Below are 21656 nucleotides of genomic sequence, written 5' to 3'. Positions count from 1 at the left end.
CCCTACTTAATCTTCCACAAAGACAGAGTTTCTCTAAGGACTAATCCATCTTTCGTACCTAAGGTGGCGTCGCAGACAAACTTAAATCAATCTATTGATCTCCCAGTTTTTTTCCCAAATTATACTAATAGAGCGGAGCAAAACCTACATTATCTGGATGTTCATCGCCAGCTCCGATATTATTTGGACAGAACCAAACAAATCAGGAAATCTGATCAACTGTTTTTATCGTGTGCAGAGAACAGGAAAGGCCTTCCGGTATCTAAGGTAACCCTATCTAGGTGGCTGTCTTCTGTTATCACATGTATTTATCAACTCAGAGGTAGAGAATTGACTTCTAGGCCAAAAGCCCATTCAACTAGAGCACTAGCTACATCTACAGCTTTTCAAGCTAGACTACCAATAGACACTATTTGTGCAGCAGCCACATGGGCCTCTCCTCATACCTTTGTTTCGCATTACAAATTGGACTTGGCCTCCAGAAACAGGGCAAATTTTGGTTCCACCGTTCTCAAGAGTCTGTTCCATTGAGCCACCCAGGATGAAGGTGCTAGGGACATGGTCCCATCCAGCAAGAATGAAGGCGAGATTGACAACTTAACATTGAGAAGTTATGTACCTACCATAACATTCCATGTTAGTTGTCTTTTCTCGCCTTCTTTCTTGCGTCCCGCCCACCATCCCCCTAGCCTGGACAGACCGAGAAGATTATTCCTCTTCCTTGAAGAGTCCTGATCTAGCATTTCCAGCCAAATAGCTTGTCCTAGTGTCACTAGATTAGATTGGTTTGTTTGGTGGGATTATTCCCTTTTTCCTCCTCTTTTCTAGTTGGAGGACTATATTGCATAATTTTTCTTTAGCTACCAAACGAGATCTGGGTAGTTATCGCCTAGCATCTTGGGATATGGGGTTGCCTCGAGCCGGTAAAATTAGCTCTCGAGCTTTAGTAAGTGGCCGAGTTGGAGCCGAGGATTGGCTCCGAACCCATCCAGCAAGAAAGAAGGCGAGAGAAGACAACTAACATGGAACGTTATGGTAGGTACATAACTTCTCAGTAACGCTACTCAGTGCCAGAAGTCTAAACCTTAAGATGCATGCACTCGAGTCTCTCCTCAGTATGGAGAAAATCAATGTCTGTGCAGTAACAGAAACCTAGTTCAAGGATCCTGAGAGCACCTCAGCACTACCAGGTTATAACTCGTACCATGCGTTTCGGCCCCAAAATTCGGACCAAAGCACAAAAGGAGGTGGAGTATCTATATTCATCAAAGATACCTACACCTCCAGGTTAGTGGCACTACATGAAGCATCGGAAACCATCCATGTGCAACTAACAGCGGGCAAAACTGCCTTTCAGTTTGTAGCCTGCTACAGAACACCCTCCCTATTACAGGAACCCCACTTGGCATTCCTGAGAACACTGGAGAATATGAAGGTCTCTCCAAACACTATGTTATTGGGTGACTTCAACTACCCAAACATTGACTGGGAAAACTACTCAAGCCCAAACACTCTCGCCCAACGGTTCCTTGAATTTATAAACTCTAATGCAATGGAACAACTGGTCACCACTCCCACAAGAGGGAACAACATATTGGACCTGGTCATCACCAACATGGGGATTCTATGTTCCACACCAGAGGTAAACCCCTCATTGGTAAGATCAGACCATAAACAAATTTCCCTGGACATCCATATCCCGTTCCCACCCCCAGCCAAGGAAATCACTGTAAAGAATTTCTCAAAAGCCAACTTTGCATTTCTCAAGACTGAGGTGGAATCCTTCAAAGCCCCTGGGCTAGAGGATAATACAGCCCAATCCGCAGATTCCTTTACAAATGCATTCTATGAGCACCTGCAGGAATGCATGGATCGTGCTATCACAAATAAAACCAAGACTCACTCCTCCAAAAACAGGAGACCGGTCTGGTGGACCCCGGCCGTAAATAAGCTATACAACAGAAGGAGGAAGCTACTACATGACAGAGCAAAATCCCAAAAAGGGAAGGCATCTCTAATCAGTATTAGCAAGAAACTTCGATCCCTCATAAAATCATCAAAGGCCAGTTTCGAAAGAAAAATTGCCCTAGACACTAAAGATAATCACAAGGCCTTCTTTAGCTATGTCAGGAACATGGGCAGAAACTCCCAGATATGCTCTGAATTGTTGCATAATGGTACAAAATATACCAAACCTACAGACATAGCCAACATCCTGGCAGACAGATTCAGCGCAAACTTCAACCCCCCCCATAGGAGCAAATGCCTATCCCAACTGAATGTAACCTCCCTGACATCACAGATGCACAGGTGAAAGCTGCCCTCTCCAAAGCAAAATTCACAGCATCTGTGGGACCGGACGGTGTCCCAGGGCTGTGTCTTACATGAGCTCCAAGAAGAACTGAATCCTCACATTAAGTCACTGTTCAAACTTAGCCTTACTACAGGATATGTACCCAAAGAATGGCGTACAGCTACAGTGGTCCCACTCCACAAAGGTGGTGCCACAACGGACCCCGGAAACTATCGCCCCATAAGCCTGACTAGTCTGGTCTGTAAAGCTATGGAGCGTATTATCATGGAACTCATAAACAAAGACATTGGGAGCCTCCAGACATTGGACCCTACCCAATTCGGCTTTGTTAAGGGCAGATCTTGCTTCTTAAACCTAGTTGATTTCTTTGAAACAGTTACCAAAGCCATAGACGAGGGCAAGGTAGTCCACACAGCCTACCTGGACCTCGCAAAAGCCTTCGACACAATACCCCACTCGGGCATCATAAATAAGCTTACCAGCTTAAATATCAACCCCTATATCACAAGATGGGCTGCAAACTGGCTCAGAGATAGAACCCACATGGTCAGAATCGCAGGTGCCATGTCCGAATCCAAACCAGTTACAAGTGGCATCCCACAGGGCTCAGTTCTGGGACCTCTCTTGTTTGGTATATACTTCTCTGAGGTTCAGGCTAACATGGGGGGGATTATGGCTGACAAAGTTCGCAGATGACTGCAAACTGGGGGCCATAATCAAATCTCCAGCTGACACAAGCATCCTCCAAAAGGGTCTCACAGAGACAGATGGTTGGTGCCAGAGACACTGCCTCAAGCTAAATGCTAAAAAGTGCATAGTCATCCCCTTTGGGAAAAACAAGGTGCCCACAAATTACCACATTTGGGGACCAACGTAGATAGTAATCTCTCCTTTGATAATCACGTTGCCAAAGTGGTTAGAAAGACCTTCTATGTAGCCCACCTTATCACGAAAGGGTTCGCATCTAGATCAAGATTGGTCATTGTGCCCCTCTACTCGTCACTCATAAGGCCCATAATTGAATACAATGCCCCTTTTGGGATGTACCTTACCCGACACCTGCAGCAACTGGAGAGACCCCAAAAGTACCTCACCAAGAGGATCATGGGCTACAAGCAGATGTTCTATGCAGCCTGACTAAAGAAACTCCAGCTCTACTCAGTTGCTTACCGCCTACTCAGAGGCGATCTATGCCTGATGTACAAAGCCATGTCAAACCCAGAATTAATGGACATGCTCCCACCTCAAAAAATACAAGTCCCTTAGAGCTACACGCTCCAGGGACCTAAACCTCAGCACAAAAATAAATAGGACATGCTGGAGGGACAGATTCATTTCCCAGAGGCTCCCCTCACTCTGGAATAGAATCCCAATTCATGTTAGACATAGCCCCTCTTCAAGCGAAATTTGGACGCGTGGATGGGAAATCGCAAATTCACCCCTGGGATCTCTCCTGTGTCTCTGCCAGACAGAGGCACAGTAAACTAATCTTAAAAGGGTACCTTCTGTGACCTACTTTACAGAGGCACAGTAGGCTAATCTAATAGGGAGGCGGAAGCCAAATACACTCTGGCTAGGCTTATAAATGCCCTAGGGCAGATAGCCTAGTATCTACCTATGAGCACTTACATGAAGTATTTCAGCCACATGGCTTCTGAATGTCCATGACTTTTGGCTTTTTTAGTCATTTTGGATACATTCAGGCCAGTAAAGTCAAACCCCACTACCTGTGGGTAGATATGTTTCAGTCTTTTTAATGACCTAATTAGCATAGCCTAAGTGGATTGTTTAGCAGCAATTTAGAAACAATGGTTTTTAAACCCAGCTGATTCCCATAAACATTGAAGTGTCTGCAAAATAGTGCCGAATATCCCAAATATCATCGAAACCAAAGGGTAAAAAACAAACCATGTTAAGTTGTCTATCTCGCCTTCATTCTTGCTGGATGGGTTCGGAGCCGACCTCGGCTCCGACTCGGCCACTCTAAAAGCTCGAGAGTTGGTTCCACCGGCTCGAGGCTCCCCCTGTATCCCACAATGCTAGGCGTGAGTTACCTCAGATCTCGTTTGCCGCTACAGCGATCGAGGTGTTTTTTCTACCGGCTCCAGGTTAGTGAAAGTTAGAATAGTTTAAATTCTTTAATTTAGACTAGTTTTAGTGTTATTTCTTTCCCCTTAGTGTAGTGGACTTACTTATCCCTTACTACCTTAAGTTTCCAGCCCCCTTCTTTATAAAGAACATATAGTTCTTCCCTAAGGCCTTCGGGCCCTTCCTCCCTTTCCTTAGGGTGTGTGTGTGTTTTACTTAGGGACTTTTATTAACTTTCCTTTAGTTTTTAAATAATTCCCTTTTATTCCTGTCAGTGTAATCTGTGTGTGTGTGTTTTTGGGTGTGATTACACTTCAGGTTCCTTGAGTATGTCCAAGGATACAAAGGTCTCAGACTTCAAGAAGTGTGACTCGTGCTGTCAGAAAATGTCTCTGACAGACGGTCACACTTCTTGTGTGTACTGCCTGGGACCTTTACACCTGCAGGACTCTTGTGCTGTATGCCATGGCTTCAGCCCTAGAGTCCTGCAGGAGAGAAAAAATAAACTCATTTTGAGGGGTTTAATTAAGCCTGAAGGTTCCCTTCCTGTGTCTTCTGGGAAACCTTCTAAGGCTTCTAGGACCTCGGCTCCAGCTTCAGAGTCGAGGCCTAAGGCTTTGAAGCCTACTGCTTCATCAGCTCCGGCTGGAGCCGATGAGTCTGTGACTGCTGTTTCAGTGGTTTCCTCGGCTCCGGCCGGAGCCGAGGCATTAGAGAGTCATGGGTCGGCTCCGATCATACCATCGGAGCCGACATCAAGAAAGAGATCGAGGTCACCGTCCCTTGGCTCCGTTCATTCGGCTCCAGCGTCTCCCCTGCTGTCTGAACGGAGCCATAGATCTCACTCCTCCAGGTCATCGAGGCTATCAGATCACGACCTCCAGAGGGTAGTGAGTAGACTTTTGAAGTCCGAGGCACTGGCCCAGATGCTCCAGAGTCCGACTCATCAGTCGATGCCTCAGCTTGTTCCAATTAATATTCCTCCTCCGACTCCTTTGAGCTCGGAGCCGGGGCGTCTCGGAACCGAGACTGTGGTAGCGTCGGAGCCGATACATTTGTCTTCGGCTCCGTCGTCGGCTCCGATTTCTTCCTTTGAAGAATCTCGGCGCGGCTTCCTCGTCGGCTCGAGGGTGAGTGGCATCGGACCCTTGTCCGACCCCCTCTCCCTCTCGGTGCTTCGGCGCTGGTGAGTTCGGCTCCGACATCGGCCTCGGAGCCATCTCTGTCGGTGCCGAGGGAGGTTCTCAGCTTCTCGGAGCGGGGACCTCTGGCTCTGCCTGACAGGGGTGCATTCGAGGTCATGCGGAGTGTGTTGGAACCTTGTTCGACTCCACAGTCGGCTCCGTCCGCCCCTCCCACTTCGGTGCCTTTGGTTATGTCGACTCACTCCCTCATCCCAGACCGCAGAGAGCAAGCTCCTCAAGAATCCCCTGTGGGGATCTCATCCTCTTCCGAGGCCTCTCCTGAATTGGCAGGGGAGCCCCTAGGAAGAGAAAGTGTAAGAGGAAGCACATAGACTCACCTGAGTCTGTCACCTCTGACACAGATTTAGAGGATTCGAGGGTTCCCCGTTCCCCTTCTGAAGATGTCTCTTTCGCAGACATTCTAGAGATCCTGAAACAGAGGGGAAATTGGCCAGCCCTTAACCCTTCGGAGGATGAATCTGTGTATCTTGAGGCGTTTGGCTCTCGTCCTTCCACCTCCTGGGTGTCCCCCCCTTTGATCCCCTCATGCAGGTGGTTGCAAAGAAGGCCTGGACAGCTCCTGATTCAGTGGACCCTACCCCCAGGAGACCCTCCAAATTTATAACAGCACCAACTGACAAGCAATTTCTCACAAAAGGTGTTTCTGTGGATGCTATGGTGGTAGCTGCTGCCACCAAGAAGGAACTAGCTGATCCTTCGGTGCCTGTCCATCCACCTAACAAGGAATCCAGGTCTATGGACAGGTACGGGAAGCGGATGTTCTCGTCAGCGACCTTTGCAATGCCCTCGCCGAACTACCTATGCCATTTTACTGCCTTCAAAGGGACTTGATCAAGGAAGCGAGTGATATGTTGAAGGATCCTACAGCTGCGGGTTTTCAGGACAAGATGAACACTCAGCTGGCTACCCTGAACTCCATAGCTAACTCCTCCATGCGCCTCCTTTCTTATGCGGCTGATGGAGCGAGCAGGGCCGCAGGGACAGGTGTGGCCTTACGCAGGCATGCCTGGATGCGGTTATGCAACTTTGGACCCCTTTAAAACGTCTTTCACTAATTCCCGTTCGATGGATCATCTCTTTTGGTCCTCAAGTGAAAGAAACCTTGACTAGGTGCGAGACAGATGGCAAGACTCTTTCTGCCGTCGAGTCCGGTTTTCTACTCCTTCTAGGCCTTACCCCAAAGGCCAGAAAAGTGGAAAAATGTGGTTCCGTAAACAATCTCAAGGGACTTCGCCTGACGCACAGAGTCGGTTCCCCGCCAGAGGCAGAGGGGGAACAACAATGGTAGACGTCGCCCTAGAGGCAGGGGGGGTCCGCAGAACCAGGGCAATCGTGAAGTCTTCTCTGATAAGCCCTTTCAGCATCCCTGAGGTGTTGCCCGACTGCCTACCTTCGGAGGCAGTCGGGGGAAGATTGTCACTGTACCCAAAAGCCTGGCTATCCCTGACTCAAGACAAATGGGTACAGTCCATCATTTCGAGGGTTATTCCATTCCCTTCTTCGCATTCCAAACCAATCAAAAATCCCTTCCAGATGTTCCACCCTCAAAGGGATCTTGCAGCTTTGGAAATTTCAAAGCTGCTTGCAAAAAGAGCAATTCAGCCAGTTCCAGCAGACCAGCAAGGATCCGGAATCTACTCCAGGTTCTTTAGTTCCAAAGAAAACAGGGGACTGGAGACCAATTTTGGATCTCAGTATCTTGAACAAGTCAGTCAAGAAAACAAGATTTCGGATGGTCACGCTGCAGTCCATCCTTCCCCTTTTGGGAAAGTGAAGCTGGATGTGCTCTATAGATCTTCAGGATGCGTACTATCACATAAAAATGAAAAGACGCTCCAGAAGATTCCTCCGCTTCAGGCTGGGAACCAGTCATTTTCAATTCAGGGCCCTGCCCTTTGGTCTCACCACTGCCCCCCGGGTGTTTACCAAATGCATGGCAGTGGTAGCTTCTCACCTGAGACGACAAGAATTCCAGGTGTTTCCATATTTGGACGACTGGCTCCTTACAGCCCCCACCAAGCATCTTCTTCTAATGGCCAGGGACTACACCTTTCGCACTTGTCGAAAGTTAGGCATTTCAATAAATTTCGAAAAGTCTGTTTTGTCGCCTTGTCGTACTATTACCTTCATAGGCGCAAATCTAGACACAATCAACATGTCTGCGAGACTAACAGATCAGAGAATAACAGACATACACAAAATGGTCTCGCTCCTCTTCAGCAGCAACAGAATCAAAGCCAGGTTAGTTCTGAAAGTATTAGGGATTATGGCGGCTGCCATACCTCTGCTTCCATTAGCCAGATTCCACATGAGAATCCTTCAGTGGATGCTCTTCACGCAATGGTCGTACCAGCAACTTCCAATGTCTCACACCATTATAATCACACAAACATGCAGAAAGCATCTTTTGTGGTGGATGTCTTCCCCTCAGCTCTTATTGGGAAGACCCTTTGTTTCTTCCCCTCCGGTTGCTACTCTGACAACGGACGCCTCCCTGATCGGGTGGGGGGGCATTATCAGGGCAGAACTGTCCAGGGCACATGGCAACCAGAAGAATGCCACTTGCACATAAATGTTCTAGAGATGAGAGCAGTGCTTTTAGCGTTGCAAGCCCTTCAAGACTCTCTTCCCTTGGGAACGATAGCAATCCAGACGGACAATATGTCTGTAGTGTGGTATATCAACAAACAAGGCGGAACCAGGTCCTACCCCCTGTGTCGAGAAGCACTCAGACTGTGGCAATGGGTGATTTCTTCTTAGCGTTTTCTGATAGCAACGCACATCCCCGGGAAGTCCAATCAAATTGCGGACAAGTTGAGCAGAGCTATCCTCATGCCTCACGAGTGGTCTCTGAAAGACTCTGTAGTGAGAGAAATTTTTCTCAAGTGGGGTCAACCTTGCTGCGATCTTTTTGCTACTCCCCAAAACAGCAAGTGCAGAGATTATTTCACCCTATTCCCGCTACCAGGCCAACCCAGCAGAGACGCTCTAGTCCAAGTTTGGCCCCGGGGACTTCTGTATGCATTTCCACCCTTCCCACTAATCTTTCAAGTGATACAGAAAGCTATCGCTCAGAAGGCCTCCTTGATCCTCATTGCTCCTTACTGGCCTCGACAGGTTTGGTTCCCCTTTCTACATCAGTTTCTGTTGGAGCGACCTTGGCATCTGGACCTAGTTCCAGATCTTTTGATCCATCAGTCGGGTCAGTTTCATCGCTCCCTTCCCTCTCTGAACCTCACTGCTTGGTTCCTCCAATTCCAACTTTAGCCAGGCTTCCTCAAATATCTCACTCTGTTCGAGATATTTTGATAGCTTCCCATAAATCTTCCACTCGAAAGATTTATTTGAGTAAGTGGAAACGTTTCGCCTATTGGGCTCAAGGAAGGGAAATAGATCCTTTCACTGCTTCCATCCAAATGGTCCTTGATTTTCTAGCTGAACTCTTCCATGCAGGTTCATCTCCTTCTACTCTTAAAGTTCAATTGGCAGCTATTTCTAATTTTCATGTGGGCATTTCAGATTCTGCCATCATGTCCCACAAACTTTGCAAAGCCTTTTTGAAGGGAGTTTTTCTACTCAGACCTCCGGTAAGAAATCCTCCTCCTCCTTGGGACCTAAATTTAGTTCTCAGTTCTTTAATTCTCTCCCCTTTCGAACCTGCATCCTCCTGTTCTTTAAAATTACTATCGTGGAAGTCTCTCTTTCTAGTAGCTATTACTTCAGCTAGAAGAGTTTCAGAACTTCATGCACTCAGCTGTCGACCTCCTTATCTGTTGTTCCATAAGGACAGAGTATCCTTACGAACCAACCCGTCATTTTTACCTAAAATAGCCTCCACGGCTAACCTAAATCAAAGCATTGACCTCCCGGTGTTTTTTCCAGAATATTCTAACAGATCTGAACAAAGATTACATTGGCTAGATGTTCATCGTCAGTTAAGGTACTATTTGGATAGAACAAAACAATTCAGAAAATCTGACCAGCTGTTCGTCTCTTATGCAGAAGGCAGAAAGGGACTTTCAGTTTCAAAGGTATCATTATCTAGATGGCTAACATCCCTGATTTCCCTTGTGTATGAAATTAGACACCAAAAGCTGCCTAACAAACCTAAAGCCCATTCTACCAGAGCCTTGGCTACTTCTATAGCCTTCCAAGATAGACTGCCTATTGACACCATTTGTGCAGCGGCTACTTGGGCTACTCCTCACACTTTCATTTCTCATTATAAGTTGGATTTAGCCTCTAGACATAGAGCTAACTTTGGTTCCACTGTTCTCAAGAGTCTGTTCCGTTAGGCCACCCGGGACAAGGTGCTAGGGACGCGGTCCCACCCAGCAAGAATGAAGGCGAGAAAGACAACTTAACATATAGAAGTTATGTTCTTACCATAACGTTCCATGTTAGTTGTCTTCTCGCCTTCTTCTTGCGTCCCACCCTCCTTCCCCCTGGCCTGGACAGACCTAGAGGAGTTTTGATTGTGACCTCTCTTTCTACCACCTCTTTACTTTAGGTATATGCTCTGCTGTGCATATTTCCTGGATCAGGATGTAGGTCACCCTTCTCTTCTCCCTTGTTTATAGAGGTGGACTTTGTTACTAATTATTTTACTACTATTATAGGCAGTGCCTAGCTTACAAACGAGATCTGAGGTAACTCACGCCTAGCATTGTGGGATATAGGGGGAGCCTCGAGCCGGTGGAACCAACTCTCGAGCTTTTAGAGTGGCCGAGTCGGAGCCGAGGTCGGCTCCGAACCCATCCAGCAAGAAGAAGGCGAGAAGAAGACAACTAACATGGAACGTTATGGTAAGAACATAACTTCTATTTTCAGTAACAACTGCAAGAAAACCCAGCCAAGCTAGAGTTTTCAGTGTGTGATACCTTAAATCTTTCGTAATTGAGGCTTATGGGATTTATGTAAATAACCCCTTAAGGATATCAAGTGATCTGAAGTATGGAGTTCATTTGTCAGCAACCTGTGGGCTTGGATCCGAAATCGGATCCGAGCTGGCAACTTGTTTCAAGCTAATGGATCCAAGCTCCTAGCTCCTCCCCTCACCCATAATCCCCTGCTAACCCTCCATGACCTCAGATCTAGTTTGCCGCGCTTGTGGATAGCTGGATTCCTGTGAGCTCGACTAGTAATTGTCAGTTAAGTGTGATTTTTCTATCAACTTTCTTCTTTTTTCACAAAAATATAAAGTGTGTAAGTGTTAGGTTCCCTGTAGAGTAAAAAATATTTTTCTTTTAAGTAGTTTTTTCCCTCCCTTCGCTGGTCGTTAGAGTGTGTGTGTGTGTGTGTTGTGTTTTGGGGCCTGTGTGTGTGTGTAACACTACCTTTTCTTTTAAGTATGGCTGAGGCCCCAAAAGCCATTTTTTCTAAATGTACCGAGTGTGGCCATAAGCTCTCCATGGCTGATGGCCACACTCTGTGCGTTCGGTGCCTTGGGGTTGAACACCTCACCTCAGGCTGTACCATTTGTGCAGCGTTCAACCCCAGGGAACTGAAAGAGCGGAGGTCGAAGCTGGTCTTGGCGGGACTTTTACCCCCGGACTCAGCTCCGGCCTCCGCTGCTCCCGTGGCTCCACCACAGGCTGTGGTTGCTGCCATTCCTGCCGGGACTCTAACTCCCGCTAAAGCGCCAGAGGACAGGGAGGCCAGGAGGGAGAAACGGAGGGAGAAGCACCACAAGCAGCGGGCCGAGACCTCCGCCTCGGCCCCGCCAGCTAAGCGGGCTTCTCCCTCCACTGCTTCTAGGTCTTCTCCTCCTCCTCTGCTCCGATCCCCTTGTTTCTCCGCAGGGCATGAGGAGGAGGAGGCCCGATCTCCATCGAGGTCATCGCGGCGGCATTCCAGGCCTGCCTCGGTGACCTCTTCGAGATCGACTTTCAGTATGTTCGATGCAGACTTGGACCGGATGATGCGAAGGTTCATCCAGGCCCAGCTGCAGATGGGAGTGCTCTTGCCTCCCCTTTGGGGAGCTCGACACCTTTTTTCCATCCTATTGCTCCTTCTCCGACCCGCTATCCGGGTTCGGAGCCGAGCAGTGTTGGAGCCGGGGGTGGGTCGGCGCCGTCAGTACTTGGTACTTCGGATCCGACCCTGCCCTCGAGCCTGTCGGATCCGACCTCTCGGAGCCGTGGCCTGAGCTTCGGATCTGAGGGTTTCAGTGTGCCTTCGGCTCTGTCCAGGTCAGAGCGCACTTGTCCTTCGGATCCGATGGTCTTGGCGCCAGTTCCGATCCTCCGAGTGGGAGCTGACTCTCGGAGCCCAGAGAGATTGGTTCCCCCTCTGCTTTCGATGTTGTGGAGAGGGCTCTGTTGAGAGCATCCGGACCCCCGGCCCTTGTCTCAGCTCCTCCCTGCACTCCCTCTCTACTGGGCCAGGCTTCCATCACCCGGCCAAAGGGACAGCCTGCTTCAATGTCCCAGATGGTTCCATTGGAACAGGATGTTGCTCGCGAGGCCTCCTTGGACAGCCCCCTCGAGGAAGTGCCCCGCAAGCATAAGTGCAAGAGGAGGCACGTGGACTCCCCTGAGTCCTTAACTGAGGACACGGACTTGGAGGAAGGGGAAGGCTCCCCAAGATCACCCCCTGAGGATGTCTCCTTTGGAGACATCATGGAGATGCTGAGGATCAGAGGTGGGTGGTCTGCCCCCAAGTCTTCCTCCGACAAATCCGTGTTTCTGGAGGCATTCGAAGCAGGCTCGTCTACCTCTTGGGTGTCCCCTCCGGCCGACCCCTTGGTGGACCTTATTACCACCAGGGCGTGGAAGGATCCGGACACCGTGGAGCCAGTACCAAAACGCCCGGACAGAATGCTAAGTCCCCCCTCAGACCGGTCGCACTGGAGCAAGGGCCCCCCCGTAGATGCCATGTTGACGGCGGCAGCCACGAAGAGGGAACTAGCTCAGGTGAGCCCTAGTCCATCCACCGAGCAAGGAGTCCCGCTCGATGGACCGCTTAGGGAAGCGAGTTTTTAGTTCAGCGACCTTCTCGGTAAGGTCTCTGAACTATATGGCACATGTCATCAGAATGCAGCGGGATCTTATCAAAGAATACGCTGCCTCCCCCCTGAGTCCATGTCGGCGGAGGACAAACAATTTTACTCCACCCGAATGGCCACTCAGAGATCAATTTCAAATACCTCTATGCGGCTATTGTCCCACGCCACCGAGGGAGCCGCTAGGGCTAGCGGAGCAGGCCTAGTCATGAGACGTCAGGCCTGGCTCCGTCATTGTGACTTTGCGGAGCCTTTTAAAGCGTCTTTTGCGAATGCCCCTTTCGATGGTTCTGCCCTGTTTGGCAAAACGGTTCACGAGACACTTGTCCAGAGCGAGAAAGACGGGAAGACGTTGTCTGCCATCGGAGTCTGCTTCTCTGCTCCCCTGCGGTCCTTTTCGAAGAACCAAAAGGGTCAGAAGAAGATGTGGTTCCGGAAATCGCAACATTCCCAACCCGCTCCGGACAACCAGTCCTTCCGTGGCAGAGGAGGACAGGGAGGACGCCGCCCCAGGGGCAGAGGGGCTCCGAGAAACTTTGGGTCCAGAGAACCTTTCTCTGAACGGCCCACGCAGCAACCCTGAAGTGTTGCCTGGCTGCTCCACTCTGGAGGCAGTCGGGGGGCGCTTCTCGGAGCACCTAGCGGCATGGGAGTCCATCATGACAGACCGCTGGGTGCTTCAAATTATATCCAGAGGGTACAAAATACCATTACTCTATGTCCCCAAATTCAAGAACCTCCCCGATGTACCACCCGATCAGATGGAGGCCGCAGCCGCAGAAATTCAGCAGCTGCTAAGAAAAATAGCCATCCAGCCCGTCCCCCAAGACCAGCTTGGATTAGGGTTCTACTCCAGGTTCTTTTTGGTGCCAAAAAAGACGGGGGACTTGAGACCGATTCTAGACCTATCCCGCTTGAACCTGTCGGTAACCAAGGAAAAATTCCGAATGGTCACTCTTCAATCTATTCTCCCCCTTCTAAGGGAGAACGATTGGATGTGCTCTATAGACCTCAAGGATGCGTACTACCACATTCTAATGGACAGACAATCCAGGAGGTTCCTCCGCTTCCGGCTGGGAGCCAGTCACTACCAGTTCAGGGTCCTTCCCTTTGGCCTCACCACAGCCCCCAGGGTGTTCACCAAGGTATTAGCAGTGATTGCGGCCCACCTGGGACTCCAGGGAATACAGGTCTTTCCGTACCTGGACGACTGGCTCCTGACCGCCCCAACAAGGCATCTACTTTGCTCAGCCAGAGATTTCTTTCTCCGCCTAGCCCCACAGTTAGGCATCACCATCAATGCCGACAAATCCCTTCTGGCCCCGACACAAGTCATAGAATTCATAGGAGCCAGAATAGACACCAGAGAGCTACGAGCCTTTCTAACGTCCGAGAGACTTCGGAATTTGCAACTCCATGTGCGGGCTATCCTCCAATCAGAGACCCCCACCAGCGGAATTGGTCCTGAGGGCACTGGGCTCCATGGCGGCAGCGATTACGCTCCTTCCATGCGCCCATCTAAACATGCGGGTACTTTGGTCCTTTCTGTCCCTTCCTCTTCACCACCCCATTGCTGTCAGCAAGGCTTGCAGGAGGGCTCTATTATGGTGGCTCCATGCTTCGGATCTTCGTACGGGCCGTCCCTTCTGCACCTCTCCCCCTCTCACCACGGTGACCATGGACGCCTCCTGCCTCAGGTGGGGGGGCATTATTCAGGCAGGGCGGTCCAAGGCACGTGGAACGATACAGAGACCTCCCTGCATATCAACGTTCTGGAGATGAGAGCGGTGCTGTATGCGTTGCAAGCATTTCAGAATCTCCTCCCCATAGAAACTATTGCAATTCAGTCGGACAACATGTCAGTTGTCTGGTACATCAACAAACAGGGGGGAACCAGATCTTACCCTCTATGCCGCGAAGCCATGAGAGTGTGGGAATGGGCGATCTCCACCAACCGCTTTCTGATTGCAACGCACATTCCGGGGTGGACCAACATCCTAGCGGACAAACTCAGTCGCATCCTTCTTACCCTGTACGAGTGGTCTCTCAATCCACTAGTAGCGAAGCAGATATTCGCAATATGGGGGCAACCCTGCTGCGATCTTTTTGCGTCTCCCTCAAACACCAAATGCGGCAATTTCTTCGCTCTGATTCCCCCTCCAGGGGAAACTCCAAGAGACGCTCTGGTGCATGCTTGGCCACCCGGTCTACTTTATCCCTATCCTCCTCTACCCCTGATGCTGCAACTCTTACAGAAAGCCTCGCGGTTGGGGAGCAGGATGATCCTCATTGCCCCATTCTGGCCTCGGCAAATTTGGTTCCCTTACCTGTGGTCTCACCTAGTGAATCCTCCTTGGATTCTGGATCCCAGTCCGGATCTAATCTCCCATCCGTCGGACTTACCGACCCCAAATCTGGACAATCTGAAACTGACAGCTTGGTTGCTCCAGTTCCACTCCTAGTTAGGACTCCCGGTATCTCTTCACCAGTCAAAGCCATCCTTGTGGCAGAGCATAAGCCCTCCACCAGGAATGTGTACCGCAGTAAATGGAAACGTTTCTCCATCTGGGCGGAGCATCATGATCTAGATCCCTTTACGGCTCCTCTTCCATCCATATTAGACTTCCTAACCAAACTTTTTCAGGAAGGCGCTAGTTGCTCAACAGTCAAAGTGCAATTGGCAGCCATCTCACATTACCATGTGGGACATGATACAGGGCCTTTGATGTCGACCAAGTTGTGTAAAACCTTTCTCAAGGGCACCTTCTTGCTTAGACCCCCTATAAAAGAAGCCGTACCACCGTGGGATCTTTCACTAGTTCTTCAAGCCTTGACTGCTCCACCTTTTGAACCCGCTGCTTCAGTAGATCTCAAATTCTTGTCCTGGAAAACAGCATTCCTTGTAGCCATCACTTCTGCAAAAAGAGTTTCGGAGCTTCAAGCTCTTTCTGTGAAGCCTCCTTATTTGATCTTTCACCTGGACAGAGTGTACCTCAGGATCAATCCCTCTTTTCTTCCCAAAATAGCATCAGAAACCAATATAAATCAATCCATAAATTTACCGGTTTTCTTCCCTAACTATCAGAATAAAGGAGAGTACAAGCTGCACTCATTAGATGTTCATAGGCAGCTACGCTTTTATACTCATAAAACAGCTGGTCATAGACAATCCGACCAGCTGTTCGTTTCCTTTGCCAAATTCAATTTGGGGAAAACAATATCAAAAGTATCTCTATCACGCTGGATTTCTCAATGTATCCTATTAGTGTACCAAGCCTCTGGGAGACCCGCACCTGAAGGAGTTTGCGCACATTCCACTCGTTCCATCTCTACTTCTGCGGCCTTCAAGTCTAGAGTCCCATTGGATGATATTTGTTCGGCAGCCACTTGGGCTTCATCTCATACCTTTATTAACCACTACAAACTGGACGTGATTTCTAGAGGGAGAGCATCCTTTGGCTCTGCGGTGCTTTGCAATATCCTTCCATGATGGCCACCCAAGGTTCAGGTAGCTGGGGACTCTGTCCCACAGGTTGCTGACAAATGAACTCCCTACTTCAGATTAAGAAGTTATGTACTCACCATAACGTTCCATCTGAGTAGGTAGCTTCATTTGTCTGCAACCATCCCCCCCTCCTTCCCCCTGGCCTTCGTCAGATCTATCTTAGTTGGATACCCATTTTGGGTATATATTGAGGGGCAAACTCGATCTGAGGTCATGGAGGGTTAGCAGGGGATTATGGGTGAGGGGAGGAGCTAGGAGCTCGGATCCATTAGCTTGAAACAAGTTCCCGGCTCGGATCCGATATCGGATCCAAGACCCACAGGTTGCAGACAAATGAAGCTACCTACTCAGATGGAACCTTATGGTGAGTACATAACTTCTTATTTCAGCCACATGGCTTCTGAATGCCCATGACTTTTTAAAGTCTTTATGAATGCATTCAAGCCAATAAAGCCAAACACCATTAGTTGTGGACATGCATGTTTAGTCCTTTTTACTGACCTCATACGTGGATTGTTTGGCTACACTTCCAGCTGATGCCCATAAATACTAAGGTGCCTGCAGAGTATCCCAACTAACATCCAAACAAAAGGGTAACGATCACATAGACCAACTAGGCATATTGAATGGAGTGAACTGCAGACCATGTACCTCTCCTCATTGCTACTTGCCATTTAATTCATCGTTCATTTTATTTGTAATTGCTCGTATTCTGAAGGAATGGAATTGTGCATGTAAATTTTTAAGCAATAGCCACAACTACCATGACAGTGCTGTAAAAAGGAAGCAGTTTGCTTCAATCTCTTACTTTAGACCTTTTTCTGTAAAGTATATGGCACTTTTCCTCATGTTGCCAGGTAAAGATTCACTGTTGTTTCCATTAGTAGTTGGAAATGTATGGTGGTGTGCTTGCGCGTGTGTTTCTATATATATGTGTGTGTATATATATATATATATATATATATATATATATATATATATATATATATATATATATATTATATATAGTGTGTGTGTGTGTAGTTGCAGTCTGTAAATGCAAACTTTCAAAAGAGTGAACATTTTTTTCACTGTTTTTCAGCCTGTCTGCTGGCTGCTTTACACACACGTTTGTAATAACAGTGAGGTCTTTGAATTGGTCCTTTTTCTGCTGTTGTGTGATCTTGGAGTTGGTACATATACTTAGCAGGAGGTGAGGGGTGCTGGTGGGCTTGCTGACTTACAAAAAACATTTTTTGTTAAATTTTTTGAGCTTTGAGCTAAAAAGATAATTTTTTCTTCATTTATTTCAGCATTCAGTATGTGATGGTATGTGCACATATACATCTTGTTTTATTAGCTCATCACAGTTAATGTGAGCAACTTCTTTGCTTTGTTTAGGATCTGAGTAAAAGTCCTAAAACAATGAAAAAACTACTTCCAAAGCGTAAACCAGAACGAAAACCATCGGATGAGGAGTTTGCACTAAGAAAAAGTAAGTCACAGTTCAGAGAGTATAATAATTATGAATTTTGTACACTTAGCTGTTCAAATCTGGTAAACATACTTAAGGGAAAGTTGGTTCATGTTTATTGTCAGTCTTTTTTTTTTAATACATGTGGTCATGTATTCGTTATAGTTTATAGCTACACACTTGCTGCAGTGCTGCTGTTCATTTGTTATGAATATTTGTTTTGACCTTTCAGGTGCTTCAGTATTCCTCTGTAAGTGTTAAGCCAAGCTTTGCCTAAGTTGGTTTATAGTGTTACCCACAGAGTATTGCAGAGGTTCATATGGAATTGCTTCAGCAGCTGGTACCCATGGCACAGCTGGGTGAACATTGTATTTGTTTCACAGTCCTCTAATGTGTTGCAGGATTCTAAACCCGAGAGTCCAGAAATACCCCATTGTCTTATTTCCTTGTAGCCTCTTCCTTTTGCACCGTGTTTGTTTAAACTGTTTATTTCTAGGATCAGATAACACAACGTTTTGTTGCTAAACTTTAATATTGTACTGAAGCATTGCAGACTTGAGAGTTTTCATTTTAAGTAAAATATGGATTTTATCTACAATCATTGCAAAAATAGCATACATAAGACATATCAACCCAAAGGTCAAAATGAAAAGTACGTAGGCGAATGAGAAATAGAAGTATTTCAATATGAGAAATAAGCCCCATCCACCCTATTATATGGTGGAGGTTGCACCCCACCCCTATCTAGTTAATGTAATCATCTTCAAGGTCAACTTCTCTTGCAGGCATAAAGCATGTTTGCTGAATTATGCAAACCTTGAGTTTGCAGAAAACTCAACAGACTGACATATTCATATTCACTTGTATTTTATGATTTTTCTCTGTCTTGTAGAACTGGTTTGTCCAAGCTGAACAAATACCATTTATGTGTAGGGGATTAGCTTCTTTGGAAGTTTGCAGCTGTCATTTGTGTGTGTGTGTGTGTGTGTGTGTGTGTGTGTGTGTGTGTGTGTGTGTGTGTGTGTGTGTGTGTGTGTGTGTGTGTGGTGTAGAAATGTATTATCCTTTTCATTCATATATCCAGTCTGACTGTTGGGTCTTAGAGCTGCATGCCAGGTCCAATGCTGGCATTGCTGTTGCTCCAACTTTGAACTCCTCAAACCTTTCCCTTCTCCATTGCGTCTTTGTTTTCTAGACCAGCTTCCCTCAGATCTCATGTGCTGCCATCATGCTAAGATATGATGGCCGCAACTAAGTGCCCCACTACCTTTCTCAAATATTTCAAGTATTCTTTCAGTTTTTCCTGTGATTGTTGCTAGAGTTTACTCAGTATGTTATTAACACAGTTTTAGTGTCAATCTTTTAACTTTCTTAGTACATTTTACTAAATATCAATCTTTAGGACCAGTCATGGGGGGGTCTTCTTTCATCTCCTCTACCTTAGGCTGTTCTGTTTTGTATTCCATACAGTCTGTACTGCTTGGGTTTTAAATTTTACAGTTTGCAATTTAATCAGGAGAAAGTGTTTTCTTCTCAGCTTTGGTGCCTGTTGGTGTTTGGTGTCTGTATGTTTAGTGGTGGGTGAATACTGTTTTTCTGTCGTGCTCTGTGGTAACTTTTTTCTGATGAACAATAAGGAAGAAAGGAGCTTTAAATTGTGCTCAAAGTGTGGGTACAAAATATCCCCCTGGATGGCCATGAGATGTGTGTTTTCTGTCTGAAAGTGGAGCATATGACATCAGACTGGTTCATCTGCAGGTACTTTGGGGAGAGGTCCCTTTTGAACAGAAAAAGTAAACTAATCTTGAAAGGTCTTCCTTGTGATCTTGAGGGAGATGGGAACAAGAGAGGAAGGGAGAAAATTAACTGCCATGAAGAGAAACAAAGATCCAAAGAAAAGTGAGGAGGAGGAGGCTTCATTATCGATGATCAAGACTTTGGAAATGGTTTCTCCATCCACGTCAGATCCAGAACCACTACCTTCAGCTCTGACTCTTTCAAAACCCAACTTGATCACCAGCAGGGCAACTAAGTTGCCATAAGAACGAGTGGGAAGGGATCCGAGAATGCCGCCTCCTTCATTTTCCTCAGTGTAGTGCGTTAGGTTGATTTGGACGTTTCTGACCTAAAGCTGGATCACATGATGTGGGCTTTTTGAGGGAACAGATGGAGATGAATGTCATTCCTTCCTTGCTCAGTCTCAAGGGTGGAGAGGACAGGTAATGTATTCCTAATCCTTGCTCTTCCTCAAGCCCATCTCTCAAAGCCACTGTACTGATTGGTGCTCCTACCTCCAAGCTGGAATTCCTGAATTTGTCCCACTCATTGTCAAGGTTTCTGGAGCTGGATGAAACTCTTATGTCGACTTCAGGCTGAGTGCTCAATGCCATCCTTGAACACATTCCCAGTTACTCTCTATTTGAATTCAGGGTCCTTGGCCTTCAAGAAGTTGTGACAGATTCCCTGCTCAGAATCTTCTATGGTGTCAGAATTGTGGACCGTCCCTTTGATGGAGTTGTTCCTTCTTTGGGTGGAATGGTATCCTGGCTGGGGGAGGTGGGGGGGTGTTCCTCAGGCCCAGTAGGCATTGGCTCTACTTCTCATGTCATAGGAAGGAAAAATGTTCTTCGTGTTTCACTGTTGCAGTCATCACACTTGGGTTATCTGCCTGCAGGTAGCCCTCAGTTGGCCCGAATACCAGAGACTTAGTATTTCTGCATCGGTTGCTGTCACTCCAGGTCTGACATCAGGTCATCAGGAGTATAAAAGCAGGCAGCCAACACCATTACATCAGTCTTTCTTGCCGAGGAGCATGAAGCAAAAGCAGTTCGCATGAGTGCCGGTCGGCAGCTACCTGAGTTTTCGTTATCTAATTGAATTATCCTTATGTCTTCTAAAGCAAAGTACCCCATTGGGGATCCTTTTTTCTTGCACTAACCGATGTCAGAAAAAGTAAACAATTGTCTTGCATGTGGAAAGCAAATACCACACAGATTTTCATTCTTACTGCATCACCTGGTTAGGCCCAGACCATGACGTCCCTCGCTGTCAGTTTTGTGCCTTGTTCAATGTCCGAACTATTTGTCGTCCGGCCCTTATTGTAGCTAAGTACTTTACTTCTCGTTCTCTGTATTCCAAGATGGCTTCGGTAACCCATCCGACTACTGATCTACTGAAAAAACGTAAGGATAAAGACAGAGACAGACTGCACAGGTCCAAAACTGCTGATGACGCTTCCGTTAAGCTTGTCGCCAGTTCGCAGGTACTTAGTGAGGCGCTTTTCAGCCCCTGATACCCGCTTTAGTGGATTTGCAGGCCTCTACCGAAACTCGTTCAGAGTCCGGTATGCTGCAAGACTCTTCTTCGATGGAACCTGCGGATGTCTCTACCTTGAATGTGTCCGGGGCCACTGAGCAGGCACCGGCTAATGAGGAAGTTCTTTGCACTACCGATATTCGACACAAACCGACGACTTATTTTGCATCTTCAGTTCTGTCTAAAACTACTGAGTTTCTAAGGCAAAGAGTATGCACTACACCTAAAAAATTGACTACCCAAACTCATGCACCTGCTTCCTTGCCACAACATCAAATGCTTAAAATGACAGAAGACCTTATTATGTTGATTAGGGAAAGTCAGCCTTCCCCTGCTAAGAGAAAAAGAGACTTGTCCCCAGCAGCTTTAACAGACCAAGAATCCGACGACTCTGAGGTATCTGATTATGAAGACATGCCTTTATCTACTTATGAGGATTCTGATGCAGAGGAATCTGTTCCCCTCGGCTTATCCTACAGAGGATTTTTCTTTTGGGGAAACCTTACATACTTTAAGAGAGCGTTTCCACTGGGAATGCCAAGACTATCCTCAGTCCAAAAAGAGACTCAGAGAATTCCTAGACTTGCCATAACATAACCCATTAGCAATACCCCCAGTCGTGGATGTTGTGGATGATGTCTTTATGGAATCCAATTTAACTCCTGATATTTTACCCCCTGCTCCTAGGAAACCAGACAGGTACTACAGAGTACCTGACTCTGACAAATTCCTTTTCAAAAATCCTACTGCACACCCAAAGGTCATCTCCCAGG

At 47.4% G+C, this 21656-nt stretch overlaps 1 protein-coding gene across 4 annotated transcripts in view; it reads left to right on the top strand.

Moving 5' to 3' along the window:
* ARHGEF7 (Rho guanine nucleotide exchange factor 7) overlaps nucleotides 1-21656 on the top strand; it is a 2881265-nt gene that overhangs the window by 2461991 nt on the left and 397618 nt on the right. For all 4 annotated transcript variants that reach the window (XM_044072654.1, XM_044072651.1, XM_044072652.1 and 1 more), the window contains one exon: nucleotides 17496-17589. In XM_044072654.1, coding sequence (XP_043928589.1) covers nucleotides 17496-17589 — 94 coding nt within the window. The remainder of the gene's footprint in view (nucleotides 1-17495; nucleotides 17590-21656) is intronic.

The sequence above is a fragment of the Protopterus annectens genome, chromosome 5.part0 (genome assembly GCF_019279795.1).
Source record: "Protopterus annectens isolate FY-2018-M chromosome 5.part0, PAN1.0, whole genome shotgun sequence".
Taxonomy (NCBI): Eukaryota; Metazoa; Chordata; order Ceratodontiformes; family Protopteridae; genus Protopterus; species Protopterus annectens.
This window is presented reverse-complemented; position numbering and strand designations above follow the sequence as displayed.